This window comes from Centruroides vittatus, unplaced genomic scaffold (assembly GCF_030686945.1).
Source record: "Centruroides vittatus isolate TY-2023 unplaced genomic scaffold, ASM3068694v2 contig_628, whole genome shotgun sequence".
In the NCBI taxonomy this organism is placed as follows: Eukaryota; Metazoa; Arthropoda; class Arachnida; order Scorpiones; family Buthidae; genus Centruroides; species Centruroides vittatus.
In genome coordinates, this window is record NW_027122385.1 from 4121448 (window position 1) to 4146228 (window position 24781).

Below are 24781 nucleotides of genomic sequence, written 5' to 3' on the forward strand. Positions count from 1 at the left end.
ACAATGAACATAACAGAAAATTATTATTATTTTTTAAAGACAGAAAAAAATTAAGTTATAAATGAATAATTAGTATCATTACATAGAAATTATTTTTATTTAAAAAACTTACTTTAAATATTTAAAATTTAATTTTTTATTTAAAACATTAAAAATAATTATTTTAAATATTTAAAAATCTAAACTATAACATAATAATTCAAGTATTTTAATGCTTATCTAACTTGTAAGTATTAAATCTCACTATTTTGATCTTTATAGTGTATATTTCACTCAAAAAATTATAATTAAAAACTCTTTTTATGTAGAAAACATTTTAAAAAATTGTAATAAAACTGTTTTTTGCTTTCTTAATTAAATGTAACAAAATTAATAGCAATAATTAAATGTAACAAAAAAGTATAATTTCTCCCTGAAAAAAAAGGGAATAAATTCATCAATTGAAAGTATTAATGATTAATTAGGATGATCATAAAAAAAACAATTCTTTTATATGCTGACCTTGATTAATTTGTTGTTTGTTTTGATATTTCATCACAAAAAATCAAAATATTGTTTGTTACAAAACAAATCATGCACCACATGTTTTATTTGGCACTTGGCACTGAACTTTAATATAATTTTTGGGCTAGCGTGACCTACTTGGAGCTAAATTCAAATGTAAAATTTGCTCAGTTAATTAATTAAGAATGTTTTAATTTTCCTTTTAATTTAATTCTTTAAAAGCATTTTAAATATTTTCTTTTAAGTTATTTTTTTTTATTATTATACTGTTGTTGGATTCTTGCTGTTCATTATGAAGAACAACTAAAGATCCAATAGTAAAATCTTTAATGGATGATCATTTATATTATTAATTTATTATTAAAATTATTTTATAAAACTAAAAAATGATTTAAATATTTTAAATAAGTAATAATTAACAAATGACATTTTATATTTTTGTCATAGAAAATTTGATATTTTTCAAAATTATATTAATTAAATTATTCTCTGTATAATATAATTGTTTCTAAAAATTTCTTAAATAATATTTTGCTTGTATGAAATATTACGCTTTATATTTAAATTATTTTTTCAATTATAAAATCTTTCTGAAAATCAAATTTGTTAAAATAAAATTATGATTCTATAAACATTAAAACAAATCATGAATATAAAATTGTTGGAATTAAAAACTACTTAATTTAATATCAAAATAAAATAAAATTATATCTTAATTTTTGAATTAAAATAGTAAAATAATTCTTTTTACAAATATAATCATTACAGTTCAATAATTACATTAATTTTAAGTTTTTAATGATTTTTTTTTTAAATATATAATTATTATGGTTAAATGATTATACTAATTTTAAGTTTTTAGAGCTATTTGTTATTTTTAATCATTTCTTTTTTAGATTAATTTGAATTTTTAGAAATTATTCTTTATTTTTAAATCATTTTTAGATTTATCTGACTGATTTTTTACAGTTATCTTTTATTTTTTAAAGTATATTTTTTTAATTTATTTGATATATTAGAATGATTTCTTTAAAATATAATCATTACTGTTAAGTAATTACCTATTTTGAATTTTTAGCATAACTTTTTAGAGATATTTCTTACTTTTTATACCTTTTTTTAAGATTAATTTGAGTCTTTCCAGTAATATTTTTAGAGTTGTTTTTAGTTTTACTTAAGTTTTAAGAACAAATTTTTAAAATATTTTTGTTTCTTAAAAGAAAAACAAATTGTTTCAACAGTTAGAAATCATTTTAAATTTAAATGTAGAACAACTGAACTTCTTACAACTAAATATATATACATTAAGATACCTGTATCTCGAAGAAATTTTTCCTATTAAATTATTAAAATACTTCACTCAAAATTAAAAAATGATCTTTTAACTTATTTCTTTTTTTTAAATAAATCTTTAATTTGATTAAATTTTTTACTGGTTTTTAAAATAAATTTTAGATTAGAAAGTAAGAAGATCTACAAAAATGTGTAGTGTGATTAAAACTGAGTTTTTCTTCTTTTTTTTATGTTAAATGAAGCATTTAAAATATCCAAATTACAGAACTTAATATTTAAATTTACTACATTTAAATGTAATTAAATTATTGTTTAATTATAATTTTTTGTTAATAAAAATATTTTTTTAGAATTAAATTTGTTGTTGATATTTATTGTTAATTATAATTTAATAATTTTTAAAATAAAAAAAAAACTTTTTGTCGGTTTTTTATAAATATTTTAAACAACGTTAAACAGTAATATAGAAATTTTATTTTCTTTTTTTAAATTTTAAGATAGACTTATTAAATTTTAAAACATTCTTTTATATTAATTTTTATTTTTGTTGATACTAAATAAATTTTAAAATTTCTTTATTTTTAAGAAGTTTTAATTATAGAAAGTAATAAAATTTTAACGATTTAACATTATTTCTTATTAATTAATTAAATTTTAAGTGTAAAGTACTAAAAAGTAAAGATTAACGACATTTTATTAAATAATTAAGCTTTCCAACCTTATTATCTTTTAGCTTATTATATAGTATAATACTAGCTCGCGATCGACAGGTTGGTATAATTTATTTATAGAAAGTTCATTTTCATTAATTCTCTATAAATACTCTATATTAATACATTAATTTTTTATAGTGATTAGAAAACAATACAGAAATTAATAAAAATTAATTAATGAAAGTTAATACCATAATTTTATCTTTCTATTAGTTTTTAATTACGTTAAACGTTCAATAAACACATTTAGTTATATATTTATATATAGTTTATTAAACAATTACGTTCTATTTCTACTAGTATTTAAGTACTTATATACAAACGTTATTTATATAGTAAATAATATAGATATGTAAATGTGTTTATATACGGGCTAGACAGTCAATTCTATTAACAATATATACGTACACTTATACTATATATATAATATTAGTATAATGAACTATATGATACGGTCTATATCATATTTATAAATCATATAAATTTATTATAAAAACCTATATTTAGAATATATTTAAAAGATGAATTTGTTATAGTAAGTGTCTGGCGCGTAGATATTATGTGTTAGTATATATCAACTTGTAGATCGCGAACCACTTTTATATATATTAACAAGCTGGAAGAGAATAAGGTTGGGCGATTCAAATTACCAGATGAAAAAATATCTTTCTTTGTACTTAATTTATTGTTTGAATGTTTTACTTTTTTAAGAAATATGTTTTGATTGTTTTAAAATTTGAAATCATATTTTATTCCATTAAGAAATGTTTTTTTTTTGAAAATTTAATTTATTTGACTTTACATATTAAAGAACATTATTTCTAATCAATAATTCATCGGACCAGAATGCTAATAATTATAGTTTTCGTTCGAGAGTAAGAAGTTTTGCTATCGCGTGTGTTGGAACGTAGATACTACCAAAGAATATTGTCACGTTCCTCTTCTTATATACCAAAATATCGATAGTCTCATATAATACGTATTCAATCTCCAATAAAAATGTTATTTTCTTAGATAACAGCAACAAGATTTATTTTTCTTTAAAGGAAAGGAGCTTGTTTCATCATTATCCTCCCTCTATAATCATTATACTCGTTGGTTTGTTGCCTTTAGGAATTTATCTAAGAAGATGAGTTGGCATTACATGTGTATTTGATGACGTCGAGAAATTTTATTTACATACCACTCCGGGCATTTTAAGATCCACTTAGATTATAAAGATTTCGATAAATCAGATTTATACAGTTTACTTTAATAAAGATAATTTAAAATATTATAAACAATATTGTTATCGGTAATTCCTGTGTGTGTGTGTATTTTTAAATATAAATCTAAGAAGGTTAAAAATTGTTATTTTTTCACTTACTTTTTATTTATTCCAGTGTTTTTTACACGTAATAACAACCGCTTAACTTACAAAATAATGTAATGTAAGTAACAACTTGAATAAAAAAGTTTGAGTTGTAGATTATTAAACTTATATTAAACTTTCCTCGTCTACATTCTAGTGTTAAAAGTTTAATTCCTGAATTCAATTCATCTACAACAATTACACTATTTAAATTTGTTTCTGTAGAAAAGGGGGGGAAAGAAGAACAACTTTTAATATAGGAAAGCAATGTTTCCTCTTTCATACCGTTCTTAGAATTTAGAATGATAAATAATTCATCAAAAGGAATAAGATAAATTCCTGAAGTATAAAACTCTTTGTATAAAAAGTATTTTAAAGATAGAAGTAATTCTCTGAAATTTTATTATGCATTTTTGCTCGAACTGTTTTTAGTTAAAATTCCATTTCTTTTTAAACGGTTGGAAGGCTTATATATATAAATCCACTATTGAAATTCATTGCTATGATAATTTCTCTTGACTTTAGATTGTAAAATCTACTCGAATGTTTCCGGTTTGTTGAGTGAAGAAGTGAGAAAGTGAAAAAGTATGATAAATATCTCACTGGTTACGACTCACGCTTTGATGATTTGATTTGTTTTGTTCCAATTTATTTTATGTCATTTATAAAAGAAAATCGGGCAAAATTATTAAATACGTGAAATAAATGTATGATAATTTCGTTATACATAAGAAAATATCATCAATTTATTGTTGTTCTACACAAAATGCTTTTGTAAAGAAGCTAAAGTTTGTAAATATTATAAATAATCATAATTTGTGAAGAAACACAATTAGTGAGAAAAGAAACTTTTAATTCCTCACTAATTATTCTTCTTCAAACGTTTAAATTACAGAATACAACTGTTATACAACTACAAGTTACTTTGAGTTGAAACTATGAAAATTTTATATAGAAGCGTAATTTGTGAAGAAGAAAAATAATTAGTGAGGAAACAAAATTTTGTTTCCTCATAAATTATGAAAGATTTAGAAATAAGCGTGACATTTAAAGCATAATTTGTGAGGAAGAGACATAATTAATGAGGAAAGAAAAATTTTCTTCTCACAAATTTTAAAAATTTGTAAAATTTTCATAAATTTTGAAGAAAAGAAAGCACTTTCAGTCATTAATTAATTTTTTAAGTAAAATATTTTTAAATATATTCTTCTAATTTGACAAAACCTTTATAAACATTCTTAAATTAAATAGATTTGAGAGTAAACATTTGAATTTGTAAATTAAAAATTTTAAAATTTCAAATTTATTTTAAGAAAATTTATATTTATCTTTTTAATTGTATTTATTTGTTTTAAATTTTATTTTGTAATATATTTTTTTAAAGAATAATGCAATTTTTTCTGGATTAGTTATAACTTTAAAGCTGTGATTTCCCTGAAAAAGATTGTATTTATTGCAATGAAGTGATTACCTTCAGCAAACTATTAAAAATTTTATTGAAAAATAAAGTTAAAGCTGTTTTTATTAGAAAGTTTATTGACATCAAAAGTCTTTATTTCTCTAAGCATGATAAAAATGTTTTTACAGTTTCCTTTATGGCCTAGTTTTTTTTATCCGGATAACAAAATATGTTTATCGTATTGAATACGTGCAAAAATATCCCGTGTCCAGTAAATATTTTTTTAAAAATTCACAAAATAACTTTAAAAAATACATTTAAAAAACCGGTAGAAGTTGTTATAAAGAAGTTAGGAAACCATTTCGTTTAATTCATTTTTTATTACCCTAACTTTATTATTTTAAAACTTTCTAATATAATTAGAAACGAAATTAATTACTCGAGTTATTTTATTTGTTAATCAATGAATTAATGAGATAAATGGCAAAGCTTAAGCTGCAAGAAAGCGAAAGGTATTAGAAAAAAATTAAAAACAATTAGCAATACTTCACTCATCCGTTTTTATTATAAAAAAAAAATACAATATATTTTTATAAGACTTTTTTGAAAGAATATTTAATATGTTACTTTAAGGAAACTCATCAAATATTTATCAGCGTAACATTGATGGAAGACGAAAGTACCTCTTCACTGCTTCACTGACTTGAACAAGCAATAAGGGAAATGGATTGAAGGTGTTAGGACCATACTACCTCCAAACGTGTGAACGTCGCTGATAATTGATGTAGTATGTTCCACTTTGAATCGTATTTTTTATATTTAATCGTGCTTTTTGTGGGGAAAAACTATAAAAACAAAATTTAGGCAAAGCTTTTAAAGAAGCTACAAACTCAATTCTTCAAGTAACGCCTATTGAGAATAACGTTACTTACACTAGAAATTTTCCTATTTAACTACTAAAATTCCTTAGTATAACGTTTCTAGTAACACGAGCCATTTGCAAATGAATTACTTTACTAAATGTCATTAAGAATTTTCATTATAATTAATTTATTTGACGAAATTTCATGTTTGCAATATGTTGAGAGCTGGCATGTTTTATCGTCATTTCTTCGATTTTCTGTTGAAAATACTTATAAAAATAAATATAATTTGCATTTTAATCATCATCATTTTCATTTATAAGTTAGAAAATTCTGTTTGTGCTATTTTAAAATATTAAAAATTCATATAAAATTGTATTTTTACGTGTGAATTGGGTGCTCTAAAAATTTCGTTACCTGCTCCCTGAAGAATATATAAACTGAAATTTACTCGAGAATAAAAAAACTGCAAAATACATTTGCAGTTCTAACTGCTTTTTACAGTTTTATTTATTTAAAAATAAAAAATTCAAACGTGAAAAATACATGTATGCATAACTATAACGGTGGAGTAATGAATAAAAAATGAAACACAATCGATGGTTGTAGCTTTTATTATACGAATAATATCTATTCTTTAATTCAGAAAAAAAGAAGAAGAAAAATTAGAATTTCTGATTAAAATCTAAAATAATTTAACTCTTTCTTGGCAAAAATTTCTTGATGTAAGGTTATAATAAATTGCTTATTTTGTATTCTTTGAAGGAATCCAAAGTTCCCTTTTTAATCTTCTTTCCAAGATTAACTGCACTTTACTATATTATATTCTGCGTATTAATGCGCTTTTTTGAATAACTAGCAGTTTTAAAAATGCAATTTTTTATATTAAATAAACTACATTTTACTTTATATCTATTAATTTTTCCGTAGTTTTTTAAAGATGTTTTAAACATAATTTTAAAGGAAATAATAATTGATAAATTGATAAAAAAATACAATAAATTTGATTACATTTTTGCCTTGTCTATATTTTAAGCCATTAAGATTTTCCTTGTTTTTTTTTAAATAGTGACCTACTTATGCTTTTGTTTTATTAAATATTTGCGTTTTTATATATGACATACTACATTATTAAAATTACATTGTATCTATTACAATATTTCTTTAAATTATCTGAAAACGGCTTTTTTTAATTATGAAAACAATTATACATAATATTTTAAAGAAAATTCAATCTTTGACGATTATATAAACGAGAAAATGTAATATCAGCAACTTTATAAAATATATATTAACAACAATGGAATAGACAAACTTCCCTCCTTTTACAGGATGCGAACATAATTCATTTTCTGTGCTATATCCCCTGAGGCTGTTGTAGTTCTCATAAACGTTACCAGGAGGAGCAATGGCACTTCTGCTCCCTCCGGAAGTCGACTTGGATCATTATAGCATCTCTGCCTCCATTGTCAGGAAGATGTAATCAATGTCGACCAAAACTAGACCCAAGATAAATGATTCTAGAAAAGATTTTTCTATTGAAAAACGAACCGAATTTTCTCTGTTAAATAAGTTTTAATAACTGTTATTAAAAATTCTCTGTATTTTTATTTTTTTCTGAAAACTCAGATTAGATAACATCGTTTTAATACCTTTAAATTAAACACCGTCTCATTTGTTCTATTTTAACATTTTATTTAAATGAAACAAAATAACAAAGTAACGTTAATAAGTTTTTAATTAAGGTTTAAAAATATAAGAGGAATAATTAAAATTTTTCTACTTGAACTAGATAATATCTGTATTATTTTATTATATTATTGTGTCAATTGATTTCTAAGTATGCCGAAGAAATTGCGGATCCATTGCAAAGTATACTTTGCAACAGACATATTATAATTTTTAAGCGGAAGAAGCTTTTTATAATTTATATTTTATATATTGAAAAAATATATAGAAAAAGATTAATTAAAATTTTTCTATTTTAACTGGATAATATCTATATTATTGTATCAATTGATTTCTAAGCACTCTGGAAAAGTCGAAGATCCATTACAAAGTATCCACTTTGTAAGAGATTTATTATACTTTTAAGTTAAAGAAAATAGTTTTAACTTCTCTTTATTAAGATAAATGACATTAAAGAGTAAATATAAAGCATGTTTAATCGTTAAAGTAAACAAGTACATGAATCATGTTTGGTATAAGTTATGTATAAATCACTCAAAAGAACTTTTTTATACATTGATTTGTATTTAGTTAGAAAGAAAATCGATGACCCTAGCATCCATTTAGAAAAATCTTTTCCAGGCAATTTTCTTGTCATTGTGGTTCGCCATTAAGTGACTCTGATAACGCCGAAAGGACCTGTTACCGAACAGTTATCAAACATTTAAAAATAAAAACTGGGCCATTGCTCTTTACTTTTCTCAAATTCCTATTAATTATATTTACTACGAGTATTATTATGTTCTTTTTCAATTATTATTTAAATTATCTTTCACTTTAGTTTTCTAATTAATTATAAAAGAACGTAACCTTAAAATAAGTGAAGTAACTTTCAAAAAATAAACTTATATTTAAGTTTAATTTTCTAATTAAAAATATTTAATTATTAATTTTTAGAGAAATTTTAAAACTTTTTTTCTGACTGTAAACGTTGCAAATGATTGAATTTTAAAATTACTTACTGAAGAAGAAATTTGAAAAGTTAGAATTCTTTATATGTAAACATATTAAACTTTAATAACCAAATATTTATTGCTTAAAAAATGTTAAAGGACTTTAAAGTATGCTAACTAGTCCCATATACATGTATATGTCAAACTACTTTTCCCCGCTTTTTTAAGCATATTTTCCTCTAGAAGTTTTTCCTTAATCGTGTTTTAGTACCGAGATGTTTTTATATTATCGTTTAACATAATTTTTCTACTACTTCAGATAGTAAATCTATATTTCAACCTTGGAGAAAAGCAATAAAATAAGGAATTCATCTTAGTACGGTTACCATCAAAGAAACAATTTCCAGTTATCTTTAAATTAAAAAAAAAATTACTTCCAAGATATTATTTAATATGCATAAAATGTATCAAATAATTTAATTCTAATTTATAAATTGCATTTTTTAATAATTTATTTGTAAATATACTGGTATAAATATAAGAAATATAGGGTAGAATGTCAAGAGGCACGATTAGATATAACTCATAAGAAAATGAGATGTCAATGCCAAAATTTAATCAAATAACTTCATAAATTCGAAGTGAATAAATAAGAAATACCAAATAAGTCATTCATGGTTCTAGCTAATCAAAATGTCTTCTATGCATATTTATGTCTACGGAGTTAATAGTTAGTTTATTTGTAATCTTAAATAACTACGCAAGACTTTCCTTAAATTTTTCATAATATAGAGAAATTAATAAAAATAATACTTCATAGTTCTTTAAATGATGTATAAAGATAACGGAATATCAGCCAGGCATATAAAGAAAATATTTTATTTACTGTAAAGAGTTGCAATATCTTGCTTCTGTATAAATTCTGTAAAATAATAAAAAAAATAAACATTTTTAGTTAAAAGAAATATTTTAAATTATGAAATTTTATTTAAAAAATCTAAGATAATTTAATCATTTTAAAGCCATTTTATTTCTTAATTTTTATTTTTTGTAATGCATAAAATAAGAAATTTTTTAAGAATTTTATTAATTACTTTATTTAGAACTTAAGAATCTTATTTATTTATTTTTAATATAAAAATATATAAAATATATTTTCTTATTCTCTATTATATAACATATACAAGGTATACTTCAATCATGCTTTTAAGTCAAATGTTATCTTATAGAAGACATATTAATCTAAAATAAAAATAAATCAATAAAAATGTAATTTTTTTCTAAAAATGATACAATATCACTTATAAAATTTTTATAAATAACATTTTAATTAAATTGATAATATAATTTTATTTATCTTTTCTTAAAATCATAAAATATTCACGACATCATTTTCTTAAAATATAAGTACATAATTAACATCGAAAATCTATAAACATTTATCAATAAAACTTTTTTTATATTATTAATAAAAATTATAAAAAAATAAATTGAATTACTAAATTTTCCTAATTAATTATCCCTATATAATTAAAAATAAATTTTAATTATAATAAACAATTGATTTAATAAAATATTCCATATATTTATCATTAGCATCATCATTATTATTATTTATTATAATAAAATTCATTGAAGAGTAAATAACTATCTCATTTATAACGGTTTTCAATCAATATCAGCTTCTGCACTAGTTCTTTTCATAGTAAACTTGGAAAAAAAGAATCAAGTTTTATCCACATTTCACTTAAGTCAGCTGCTACTGAGTGCTACTGATTTGTAACATTTTACTCTTTATGATACTGCATGCGTAAAATTTTCTATTTATCCTCTTAGACGGAAATTTTATAATATATTCTAACTCAATGATTTATGAATTTCAACTTTCTATCTTATAGTATTTATAAGTTTTGAATGGAAAGTCAAAGATGGTAACCCTGAAAAAAGTTCGCTGTTTCGCTTCTTATATTTAATTTTATAAAATATAAAATATCGATTAATTATTAATATAATAAACGAGTTTTTCTTTATATTTGTGTTTATATTTTCTAAAATTTAAATATATATATATATATATATATATATATATTTTAAATATGCGTAAATGTAATGTTGCAATATTTAAAGTATTTCTGTATTTTAGAAAATAGTAAGAATAAAACTTAAATTGGGCATGAAATACTTTAAAAAATATTTCAAGCTTTAAATTTAAAAACAAAAATTTTTTTAATGCTTTTCAAGAATAATTTCTGATGAAGATGAAGCATAAAATTTATTTTTTGCAGGTAATTTTTAAAAAGTATAAAAATTTTTATTGTAATTATTATATCAATAAATGAGTGTTTTTTGAGTTTATACCTATTTTTAAAAATATTTTATGCTCAAAATTCTGAGAAAAGCATATATATTTTCGTGTTTTTAATACGTATCAAAAATTTTTCATCGTAAAAATGTATGTACTTTTTTGTTTTTTAAATATTAAAAAATATTGCTTAAAAAATTAAGCATTATTAAGCACAAAAAAATGCTATGTATTTTTATGCTTCACTCTTTTAATATTTATTTTTTAAAATTTGGTCATTAAAAATATTAAAAAATACACTTATTTTTATGCTTTCAATGCATGTCGAGAATAATTTTAGTCCACCATAAAGCATAAAACTCACTTCTTTAAATGTAGTTTCATAAAACATTTTTTAATGAAATTAATACTTTAATAAATGAATTTTTAAACATTTATCATTTTTAAAAATTTAAAAATAATTTTAAAAAGAATAAAATTTCAATATAAAATTATAGATACATTAATTTACATGCATACGTATATATACGAGTGTGTTCATCAAGCGCTGTTTACTGTGCTGGACATAAAACTTAAATATATTTCAACTTGAAATTTCGAGCACGTTTATAAAATATTTTGTAAATTTTTTTAAAAGTTAATGTCACTGAGAGACGATCAAAATGTTTTCAAAAAATTTCTCATAACAGAATTGATGATTGTTAGATTGAACAAATTGAAAAGGAATAAAGATGAATAGGAAGAAATTGAATGAAATTTCTTACATGAAATCACTAAAGAAAAAGAAGAAAAATTTTTAATATTGTTTATCTGTTTTTTAGATTCAGAAATCAATTTTAGTACAAAAATATTTCTATTTTTTTTATTAAGAAAATAAACATTTTTCATATTTAAAAATATTTATTTTATTATCTATTAAGATAAATTTATTTAAGAAAAATCAATTAAAGTAAATTAAGTATTAAATACTGGCGTAGTCAGGGAGGAAGAGGCTATAACCCCCCCAAAATAATTTTTAATGAAAAATAAATTAAAGTTTAAAGTTTAATTCTTATAAAGAAAAATATTATCTTAATAGTTAATTAATTTAATATAAATTTTTTTTTAAATGTTTGCGTTAAAGACGATGGTGGATCATGGAATAAGTCTCAGAGGAGATTGCCTTCATGGCCATCCTTGAAGCCACTCTTGCTATAAAAATATATACGGACTAGTATAATATAAGTTTACTTGTCACCCCCTGGATATTGCTCCTGATGTAAGAACATTTATGGTTGGTGTAATTTAAGTTCACTTGTCAGTTCCTACCACATTTAATTCCTGGCTACGCCACTGTAAATAAATAAATATAGATAGATACAAATTATGTTTAGTTGGCATTTAATCATTAATTGTACACTTAGATAGCTTCGATACACTACAAATTGAACAAGCAGTTTTTGGTCTTCCACCTTGTTCATTATAATTATCTATTGTAATCTTGTTTACCTAATTAACTATTATGCTGATCTACACGATTATTATATTAATTAATTTAAACGAGTTTTGATAAGTATAAATAACATTTTGCTTACCAAACACATTTAACTTTTTATTATATTCTTAAAATAAGTTGACACATTTTGGTTTTATTTTGACGAAAATAATAACAATATTAAAATGTTTTTCTGTGTTATTTTAGAAAAAAATATATAAAAAACTAAAACATTTTTTATTTATTTTTTTTAACGGAAATTGCTTGTTCGAAAATGTTTCTAGGTTAAAATAAAATAAAAAATACGCACATATATATATATTTGTATTAAATGTAGACAAAAAATATTATAAATAAATATAAAAATAATTAAATTTATATTTAAATTTTAAGAAATTCTTTTTTAAAAGATGTAATTGTTCCTATAGCTGTGTCTACATACCGGTATCATTGCGCAGTGTTGAGTTCACCCCATTCATCTATTAAGCTGACACGTGACTAGAAAATCAGCCAACGAAGGAACAGATACTGGAGCGACAGGTTTAGTAAGTGACTCAACCTGTATCTAACACAGCAAAGACACATACTCACACACACACACACCTGCTTGGTCGATAGTGTTGAAAGTCTGTGTCCATGTCTCAAAGATTCAAACGTCTGTCAACGTGAGTAGACTGATATATCGTGTTTAGCATTACATGTTTGTCTCAAGTCCCTGTATTGCGCATGTATGGATGGACTCTGTCAACTATACTGTCTTTTATCGTTCGTATCAGTAAGTGATGAACGTTATTTTTATATTATTTAAACGAAAAAAAGAAAATATTGTGGCATATATATCGCTTCATGTGTATATGCTTTCCTTTATTTTATTCCTTACTTCCGTGTGTAATTTTTGCTTATATATTTATAAAAATTTATAAAATTCTAACAAATATAAGCTGCTTTAGTGTCTGCTTATGCGGTGTATATATGCTATTTTATATATTTTACGTTGTATATATATTAAAAATGTATATAAATTCACAGTGTTAGTGATTCAGGTAAGTTGTAAATTAAATTTTTTATAATATTTTTAACCAATTTTTTATTAAATTAAGGTGTTTTTAGATATTAAAAATTATGTTTAATGGTAATTTAAATTTTTTATAGCTAGAAATTAATATAAAAAATTCAGGAATAATTTAAATAATTCGATATCCTTGAGAATGACTTCATTTTTCATTACTTAAATTAGTGAATATCTATAAAAATTAATAAAATTCTTGATAAGTTTTTATAAATTTTGTTTATTTCAATTAAAGTATAGTTTATTTTTCTTACATAATTATTATAAATAACATTTTTTCTTTTAAAATCTCGTTAATTTCTTTACGTCATTTGTATATTTTACTCAATAATTACGTCATTACTTACGTATTTAAAAATCGAAATATAATTTATTTTGATAGAAATGTATATAAATTATTTATCGCAATTAAAATATAATTAGAATTTTATAAAGAAAATCGAAAAATACGTATAAAATGTAGTCACGTGATTTTTTTTTAAATTTAAATATGACTACTGTAATTTTGCTTAATAATTACACTATTACTTATATATTAAAATATAATTTGTGTTTTTATAAATATATATAAGTTATTTATTATAATTAAACTATAAGTAGAATTTTATTTAAAAAAATAATAATAAGAAAAACACATAAAATGTGGTTTCAAGTTTTATTTATTTAAATATGACTACTGTAATTTTACTACTGCTCTAGAAAGTAGATCACGTTAAAGTATTTTTTCTTATTCCTTCGTGCAATATCCAAAAATCTGACAAGAAGTAATTCGATTTTTTTTTTAGAAACTACTCTGAGAAAATATATATATATATGTGAATGGTTAAGAATATAGAAATAACTCCTGGAAAAAAGTACTAGAAACTAAAAAACTTTTAAATAATGTTTTAAAATAATAAAAATAAACAAATATTTCAAAAAGTAAAAATAATTTTAAATATTTACCACAAAATTTCATCATAATTCTACGAATATTTACCACATTTTCATCATTTCCTAAATAACTTTTCTATATGGATGATTATCGACATTATTATTATTAATATAATTACATTAATTTCTCTGCTTAATATTGTCCCGTGGGATCATTTTTTAAAATAATTTTTAATACGTGAATCGAATATTATAATTATATAACTAATTTTAAAAAAATAGTTTTCAAGCTGTCACTTACTAATCTTGAGCTTCTTTGGGGCTCGCGAGCGACAGGTTGGTGGAGTTTTTACTAAAAAAATTCGAGTTGTAAATACTTTTCTACGTTAATTTATTGAAATAATTCTTAGGCATTATCTTTTAAAGATAAGGTGAAAACCTATAAAGTTAGTAATTAACTAATATATAGCATTCTTATCATCTAATTAAAAGTTTGTTATGTCCTGGAACGTAAATGGCTTTAATTATGTGTCGAATCATGAGGAAATTTTTAAAAAAGACAAAAATAAATTACTTTTTTTTAAACATAAATACATTTTCTGTCAACTGATTTACATAAAAATTTAACAAGTTAATCGAATTTTCTTTATAATTACAATTAAAGTGAATGCCATAAAATCCAGAAAGTCGAATTGTTAAGACATTTTCTTCGGAAAAAAAGAATTTACTGTTTTACTTTTGTTTTAAACCATCAAATTTTAAATCTAAAATAATGTTTTCTGTTCTAGAATTGATCGGATTTGTGTTTCTAGATCATCATTTCTAAAATAAAACTCTAAAAATAATTTGTTTCATCTGAAACTATGACACTTTATAACGTTAGAAATCATATTTTCTAGCTTTGTACACTGCATTTTATTAAGAATATAAACGAAATTACTTTTTATTTTTGTCAAACTGTCGCTAATATTTTACCGTTTTTTGAAAAATGTTTCTTCCTTTCCTACTTTCTTCCTTCGTAGGAACTTCATAAACTGCAATGCGGAAAGAAATATAGGCAATTCAAAAATAAAAAACATCTACTTTTCTTATGAGAGATCGTAAAAGAAAGTGGTAGATGATGCAGTTTTTTATTACCAACTGTATATGATCTTATACAAAATACAAAAAAAGAACAAGACTTTTTTTGGCATAATTCAAAGTAACGTATTCTCGAAAACTAGAGATTTTTTTAAACTATACACCAAAATTTTGCGTGTATTACAGTAAATTTATGCGTAAATTATGACAATTTTGCTTGAAAATATCACAGATGTCTTTTTTAAATTTAAATATATTCTTGTTTTTTTAACCTTTTATCATCATCACCACCATCATCATTCATTCATTATCATCGACATACTTTTACGTTCTTCTAACTTCATAAGATGATTGTATAAATAATATTGTAAAATCTATATAGAGGACTTTTGGATTTAAACAAATTTATCTTTTATCTTTCATCATCCTTATCATCGTTACAAATATTTCGCCGCTTTTCTAACTGAACAAAACAATTTTATATTTAAATTTTTATATATAAATTTTACTAAATAAACGTCTTTTTATATTCAAATAAACTTATTTTTTGATCCCTTACCATTATCATTATTGTTATCATCGTTATCATCGATACATTTCCGCGCTCAACACTAAACAATTTTACATTTAAAAACTATAAGAATTGCTAGATTTTATGAGTTTAAATATTTAAAAAAGTCACCCAAAATGGGGCGATGTTTTATAAAAATATCAGTTCTAAAAAATCTATTATTTAACTCAACACATTTAAAGGTAAATGCCCCATGTTCCAATTGGCAAGAATACAATTATTTGGATGTATAAACTAGTAACTAAAATAACAAATTAAGTGAGTTTAATTGTTAAAAATCATGGAAAATCACTTCCTAAATTGTTTTTTGATCGTTTGTAAAAATAATATTCGAAAAACTACATTTTTAACTTTGATTAATTAACTCTAATTTATCAACTTTTAATAATTGATCACGTCTAAACTTAGAACTAACTCGATACGTTCTACGCGCTGAAGGTATTGATATATTAAACCACGTTTAATACATTAAATTCCCGATATATTTAATACATAATATAGGAAAAAATTAAGTAAATTTATAGATTTTTTTAAAAAATAAATAAAATTATATATATAAATTTATAAATAAATTATTAAACGTTTAAATAACTAATTTCCTGTTTATTGTTTAAACGGAGAATTTGATTTCCTCAACGCATTTTCTGTCATTTATGAAGGTAATTAAATTACTTTTCTATAAATACATTTATTTTTTTATTAACCTCGAACAGACATGTTGCTATAGTAACAATCGTTATGTTATTATTATAATAATTACCCTTATAGGAAGTAACGTTTTCCTATAGCAAAATATTGAAAAATGTGCAACAGAAATTCGAAATAAATAAATAAATAAAGTAAAATTTGAAGAGAATTTTGATAAAATTTAAATATTTAATTCCTTTTTTATATTATTCAAAAGAACTTTAGAGAATATCTTGCGATTTAATACACTTAAATGTGGTTATAGTGTGAAGATCATTTGAAAAGTAAGTAAATTATATGTTTTCTAGAGTGATGACTCGTTCGGTGCAGGTGTCTTTTTATACTTTTTTGAATATTTTTTAAAAAATTCTTGTATTTATATCTTGAAGAATAAATTGCTACCTAAATCTATACATTAAGTTCATTCGGAATGGCCGTAGGCTATTGATACAAACATGGTATCATTGAAAACAAAGCTATTATAATATAATAAATTGATATAATATGTATAAAAATATAAAAATAAGCAATTTTATTATCATATTTTTACATTGGAAATTGTTCCAGAATTGTATTTTTGTGAGTTGATATATATATTTTTTAGATATTTTAAAATATTCATTAATGAAATGAATATTTTAAAGTTTCGAATGGACAAAAAGACAGACAGAATAATATATATATGCATTGTTTTATATTTGGTAATATAGTTTATATTTATTATTTTTTTTAGAAACTTTAAAAAGTTGAGATTTTATCTTAAATTTGTTCGTCTGTGTGTTTGTCTGTAAAAAAATGAAATATGATAAGAATAGAATTGTATTTTTGTACTTATTTTTTGTCTGTCCGAAAATTTTCTCAAAAATAGCAAGTTAAGATTAATTGAACTCGTCACTGATGAGTAATTGTATTTTAAAAGCTTTATTTTACTAAATTTCACTTGATATTGATTCAAGTGTAAATTAATTACTTCGAATACAAAATCAATAAAAAGCTCATATTGATAATAGTGACCACGTCTTTATAAATGAATTACTATTCAACTGGTAGTTCGCCACCCTCGAAGAAATATCAGATTGCATCCTTGGACTTGAAGGCTAAAACAGGTTGGAAAGTACTTCTGTAAAAATTTATATTTTAATTGATTTAAATCTATTTATTTTCCTATGTCAAAAAAATTAAGTATAAATGAACTTAAGTAATTTCTTTTTATTTTTATTCAGTTAAATTAATTACAATTACGAGAAATTCTTTCTCGTTTCGTAAATTCTTCTTTCTAAAGATTTTTTAATCAAAATTTCTTTAAAAAAAAACTAAGAAATATAAAATATTTATACATATTTTTAAACATAAGGAAGGAGAAAATGAATTATTAATTGTTTATGAATTATTATCGTTATAATTTAGTTAAATACTAAATTTTTTAAATAAAATTATCATTATTAATTTTTTACAAATTTATATTAAAATTATTTTCTAAAATTTTATTGTCGAGAATTTTATTTTATTTATTATTATTATTATTATATTACTAATGCTTTTGTTACTTACTAAAATTACCTTTTAAATGAATAATTAATTGATGATTGTTTAAAAAAAAAGCATTTTTTAGTTGAAATTTGTCGAATTTTCTGTATTTTTAATATTAAAAACAAGTAAGAAAATATCAAGAAATATTAAATTTTCCTATTAAAAAAATATTGTGTTTTTCTTTGTATGAACATTTATGTAGCCTATGCATAATTTATGGAATGGATGTAATATGTTTATGTATGCATGTATGTATGTACTGTACATGTTTAGGTATGTATGCTTTATATAATGAATGTAATATATACATATATGTTTATTTATGTAATCTTGTATGTAATAAATGTAAATTATGTGCATATTCATACGTTTTTATATAATGAATACAATGTATGTACATGTTTATGTATATGTTTTTATGTACGACATTATTGGATGTTTTCATACATAAAAATTCAAGAATACATTCTAAATCTCTAGTATATTTTCCAAAGACCTTTAGGAAAATCTTTTCATTTTTTAGGAAGAATAAAGAAGATAATCACCTACTCTAACAGAAAATGATTTAATTCCTTAATAATGCGCCAAATATAGATTAGTATCCCAAAATTTATAGATAGGAATCAAAAGAAAAGATTAAGAATTGATACCCTATTCTTTACCGTTAATCTGTACAAGATAATCCAACTGGTAGCTCGCGTCCCCCAGAGAAATGGCAAATTACATCTTTGTGTTCAGAACATGAAAAAGGTTGGAATAATAATCGAAAATACTTAATAATATTAGGATTTATCAATTAATACAACAAAACTTGATTATTAATGAATTAATAATAGCAGAATAATGAATTTTTAATTATAAAATAAAAAAAAAATTTATATTATGTATTTTATAAAATACTTTTATAATATTAATCACTAATGAATATATAATATTTTTTTTTATTAAGGTAATGGGCCCGGTGCCAAATGTAAATGCAGTCATTTTAAAATTTTCTTTAAAAGGAATTTAAAAAATAAAATATATTTACATCAAAATTCAAAACAGAAAGTCTATTTACATTGAACAATATACACGCAAAATTTATAAAATATTATAAATATATATTCTTTAATAATTTTATTATAAAAAGATTTCGGATTAGTTATTGTCTGAAAAATATTTTTATATATAATTAGGTCATATAATACTAAGACTGTAAACTGAAAAAGAAAGTAGCACGCAATCAATGTTAAAAGAATGTTTTTATATTTATATAAAAATCAAATAAAGTTTTTACAATTAAATTAGTTTAAAAATAGCTTTAAAATATTCTAAAATTATGCCCAAAAATATAAGAATAAAATTTAGAAAAATCTATATTTTTTAAAAAATAAAATTCCAATTTTCAAACAGAAAAACTAATTTAAAAATTCATTGAAGCGGTGCGTTAGCAAAGCTTCTTCTATGAGGCTTACAGAATTGTGTTCGTTCTCAAAATCCGTTCGATAGATTTTCATTAAACTCTGTCGTTTTCCATTAATTGCGACGCCGAATCCAAAAATTCAATAAAAAATTAGGGTCCATGGCTTCGTTTTCGAGATTCACGAGCGCGCGCGACAAAGCGATATCGCACGAATTGCGCGACTTTATCATGCGATGTTTCGAGGTCGCTAGCACGTCTTGTATGGGCTTATAGAATCGAGTTCGTTCTCAAAATTTAATGGATCGATTTTGATAAAACTTTGCCATTTTCCATTAATTGAGACGAGGAATCCGGAAATGTAATGTGGATTCATTTAAATGTAAAAAAATGTAACAAATCGCTTAACTTTTCCGGCAACATTTAAAATTCTGGTGGCGCTATCTGTTACAATAGATTATTAAAAAGCTATTTACATTTTTAATTATAAAATGACAAAAAACTTAATTTTGAGAGTGGGGATGGGTTTTATATTTAAAAAAAAAAATGTAAATGCTTATAACAAGTAAAATCGTCATTAAGTCGGACTCCCTTTACCTCCCCACCTCTCGACCTTTAACCACAAAATTTAATAGCATCAATCCCCTAATACACACAAACCTCCCTGAAAAATTTCAGAAATTTTCGAAAGCACAAGAGTTATTAAGTTACAAAAAAAGTAAATAAAATCGTGCCCCACACACACACATACATCAACATTCATACATACAGAAAAAAACTGAACTTTTTTGCATTTCTCAACCTTTCAAGGTCCCCTAAGTTCAAAAATTTTTAAATCTTGGGGGGGGATCATTTTTTTGACCGATCGCCATACTTTCCCTCTGTTATCTATAACAGAGCCAGGAAAGTAAAAATAAGAGTCCGTGACTTCGTTTTGAATATACAAAGATATTACAGTGATAATTTCCATGCTCTCTGATGCGACGAGCGCATCTAATGGAATTTATTCCTAGGGGTCACAAATAAAAACAGTATTACGTGCGCCAAAGGGAAAATAGGCGCGACAAACAAACAACACACAAGAACAAAGCAATCGATGGCGATGGTTTGTTCTTGGATCGTCTCTCCGTACCTGGCCAGTGCAAGGTGTCTCCCGTGGCTTGCAGGTACGAGAATAGTTTCTTTTATGGCGGCAAGGGCAAAGTTCACCTGTCAGCGGGTCCGTCAGGTACTGTACAAGAATCTCCTCTTCTGTGCCTAACAGATGCAAGGATCGCTTCTTTCCTTCCGGTTCCGCTTCGATTCAATCGCGATACGACAAATCGCGCAATGTACTAGTATATAAATATTTTGTAAATGAATTTTTTAAAAGATGAATTCTTGGTTTTTTAAGAAAGGGAATGGTATTATCTACTTCAAAGATTAGCAAAATATAATTTTTAGTTTTCAAATAGATGGTAGATGGTAATGTTACAAAAGACCTTAAATATATTTTTAAAATAACATTTCAGTTTTTCAATTATATGATAGTTTGAAAATTCACATATAAATACTTCGAATACAGTAAAACTCAACATAAAACTGTCTCAGGTATGTAAATGATTACAGTTGTGATCCGATTGCAAGGGAGGTAATGCCACAAAAAACCTTTAAGATCCTTACCCGACTATTTTATAAAAAGGCTCGCAGAGGCTTATTGTGTTTACAATTTTCAATGTACTTTTCTGTTGTTTGAATGTTTTCGAACGCTAGATCTACGTATAAGCCGCAGTGAAAGATATTACACATTATCGGAAAGTAGGATTGCCGTTTCGTCGAATTGCAAGTCATTTGGGAGGTTCCAACTTTATTGTAAGATGGTGTTGGGGATAATGGATAAGACAGAGCGGACAAACTCTGCACGTCCAGACAACTCGGATGATCGTTACAAGAATGACCAGCTACTATGGATCTTCGTACATCTTCCAGAGAAAGGCTGAAAGTATCTCTATAGATCCACGTCTGTTGGCAGGCAACTAGTAGCAACATATCTGTATGCAAGGCGACCGCTAGGAGCCCTGTCTTTAACATCCCAACATCATGGACTTCGCATGCAGTAGTGCCGTGGCAGAGTAGCACGAACTGTTAAAGACTGGCAGCATATCGTGTTTAGTGGCGAATCCTTGTTCTATTTGGGAACGGACGACTTAAATGTGCAGGATCACTGGTGAGACCTTTAATCTCTTTTTTTACTATTGAGCAACACACTGCCCACAGCTCGCAGGCTGGTCTGGGAGCCCTATCGTATTACAATCATCCCTAGTAGTGGACATTGACAGCAACAACAGTACGTTAAGGAAATCCTGCGCTCTTACGTATCGCCTTTCATGGCAGAACTAGCAAACAGCCTTTTATCAACAAGATAATGCTCGGCCATACACAGCTACGATTTCCCATGAATGTTTCAAATCTGTCGCATGATAACATAAGGTACAGTACCTATATTCGTGTTCAACAGTATGGCCGTGCCCGCACATATCCAAGCAAGAGGAGATCCTACAAGTTACTAAAGTTTCTTTTAACTAGCCCACTTATTACTATCGTCATAACATTCGCATAATATAAAGTTTCATTCGATTCCAACACCAACCAACCTCTTGGTGCCTAACTTTTCAGTCAATGAGTGTATTATCCACATAAATTTTTTATAGGTGGATTCTTGATTTCTAATGCAAAAAGAAAAAAATCGTTCACTTCAAAAATGGCAAAATATATTCTAAAATTTAAAAATAACACAATAAAACTGTACGACTCCGGCTGAAGTGTACAATTTGTTTTAAAAGACACGAGAAGGCAACGATGATAAAACGACTGAACTAATTTTTAATTATAACAAAAAGACTATATACAGTGGCTAAGCAGCCATCTTTCTTCTTCTTTTTCTTGTCGAAAAAAAAACAACTAGTGCCCCCTGCTTTTTTTTCTCGCCTCCTCGCGGGATTTTCTCTAAAAAACTTCTTACATCTCGGCTACGACTGCTTTTATACAAAACAACAGCTTTTGTTTAAAATTATCTTCTAGAGACATTAGTAACAGTTATTTTTTGTTCGTAGCTTCATTTCCACGTTGTCCTTCTCGATCGGTTCTTTGATGATAAGGACGGATCTGACTCACGTGTACGATCCTGTTGTCATCATCTTGAATTCCCTCAATAAGATAGGTGACGGGATTTACCATCTTCTTTACTATATATGGGCCTTTCCATTTGTTCTGAAATTTATGTCTGTTTAAACGACGGTACAATACTAAGTCGTGTTCCTTAATCTTCGATTCGTGCTTATTTTTGTCAAAAGATGTTTTATTCTGATCATGAGCTTGAGCAAGATTTTCAACTGCTTGTATCCGATTAATAAACAGTTCAGTCAATCTATTCTCAGCTTCTTTCAGAGTTTGTCCTTCCCCTAATCTTTGTGTTTCTGGTGTTCTTGGCTCAAAACCATGGAGCAAGTAGAAAGGACTTTGTTGAGTTGACTTGTGCTTTGTTGTGTTATAAGCAAACACTGCTGTTGATACATGTCTTTTCCAAGCTGTGATATCGTCGTTAGAATATTTCCTAAAGATGTCTTCTAGAGTACGGTTTGTTCTCTCCACAAGTCCGTTTGCTTGGGGGTGGAAAGCGCAAGTTCGGATATGACGAACGCCATGGTCCTCCAAAAAGTTCTCAAAATCTTCGGACACAAAAGACGTTCCTTGATCCGAAATGATCGTCTTTGGAAATCCATACACATCGAATACACTCTCTTGTAAAGCTCTCAATGTAGTTTCTGTGCTTAAACTACTCACAGGGATAGCGATTAAATATCTGGTAAAATAATCTATGCACATCAAAATCCATCTTTTTGAATTTCTCGATCTTGATGGGAGTATTCCAATATGATCAAGACCCAACATTTCAAAGGGCCGTGACGGTACGTCCTTTGTTTGTAAGAAAGCTTTGTTTTTTGATGGATAATCATTATTCATTTGACATACTTGACAACTGCTAACGTAACTCTTAACCTCTTTCACTATATGTTCCCACCAATAGTGATCTAGGATTCTTGACAAGGTTTTCTCTGCATTAAAATGGCCAGCTAAAATATTGTCGTGATTGGCTTTCAAGACTTCAGGCTTGAGCTTCTCTGGTACAACAAGTTGTAAATGATTTCTATCTTGAACATCGTAATGATATAATATGTCATTTTGTAGCACAAAACGATTCTTTGTAGAAGTACACTTACGTTGTTCTTCTAGTGAGAGATTTTCGTCTTTCAATATTCTAATTATGCTATCTAATTTTGGGTCGTCGCTTTGATGACGTTCGATTTCACTAGAGATTCTCCTCTCCAAGCTCAGCATTTGTACGTTTAATTCTGGGATTGGATTTCTAGATAAAATGTCAGGTAGTACGTTGGTAGCTCCTTTCTTATGCTTAACGTCATATTCATATTCCTGTAACTCTAAAGCTATGCGAGCGAGTTTGCGTCCAAGTTTTCTTTTAGCCTTTAAACAACTGATTGCCCAATTATCAGTGTATAGGGTAAATTTCTTTCCAACCAAATAATGTCGAAATCTTTCACAGATGGCCCAGTGTACTGCGATCCCTTCGAGTTCGGTCGAATGAAGAATGCGTTCTGTATCACTGGTACTTCGACTTGCATATTCCACAACAACTTTCTTTCCATTTTGTTCCTGCACGAGTACTGCTGCGATACCTTCTTGAGAGGCATCAGTGTGTACCTCAGTTAGAGCATCAGGGTCAAAGTGGGCAAGTATAGGTGCTTCCCTCAGACACTGAATCAATCTATTAAAGCTATCTTGAGTTTCTTCGTTCCATTCATAGTTGTTTGCTTTCATCATTCGTCTTAATGGTGCTGAAATCAAGGCATAGTTTGGAATAAACCTCCTGTAGTACGACATAAGTCCCAGGAAAGATTGTAACTGTTTCTTGGTCGTAGGAGTTTTTATGTGACTAACAGCCTCTGTTTTCTTTGGATTCGGTCGCTTGCCATCTCCATTCACAAGGTATCC

The 24781-nt window shown here is 25.0% G+C and overlaps 1 protein-coding gene across 1 annotated transcript in view; it reads left to right on the forward strand.

Moving 5' to 3' along the window:
* The first annotated feature begins 13059 nt into the window (after positions 1 to 13059).
* The window catches only part of LOC136979522 (limbic system-associated membrane protein-like), a 57701-nt gene continuing 45979 nt past the window's right edge, over positions 13060 to 24781 (forward strand). The window contains exon 1 of the mRNA XM_067275525.1: positions 13060 to 13295. Coding sequence (XP_067131626.1) covers positions 13247 to 13295 — 49 coding nt within the window. The 5' untranslated portion in view covers positions 13060 to 13246. The remainder of the gene's footprint in view (positions 13296 to 24781) is intronic.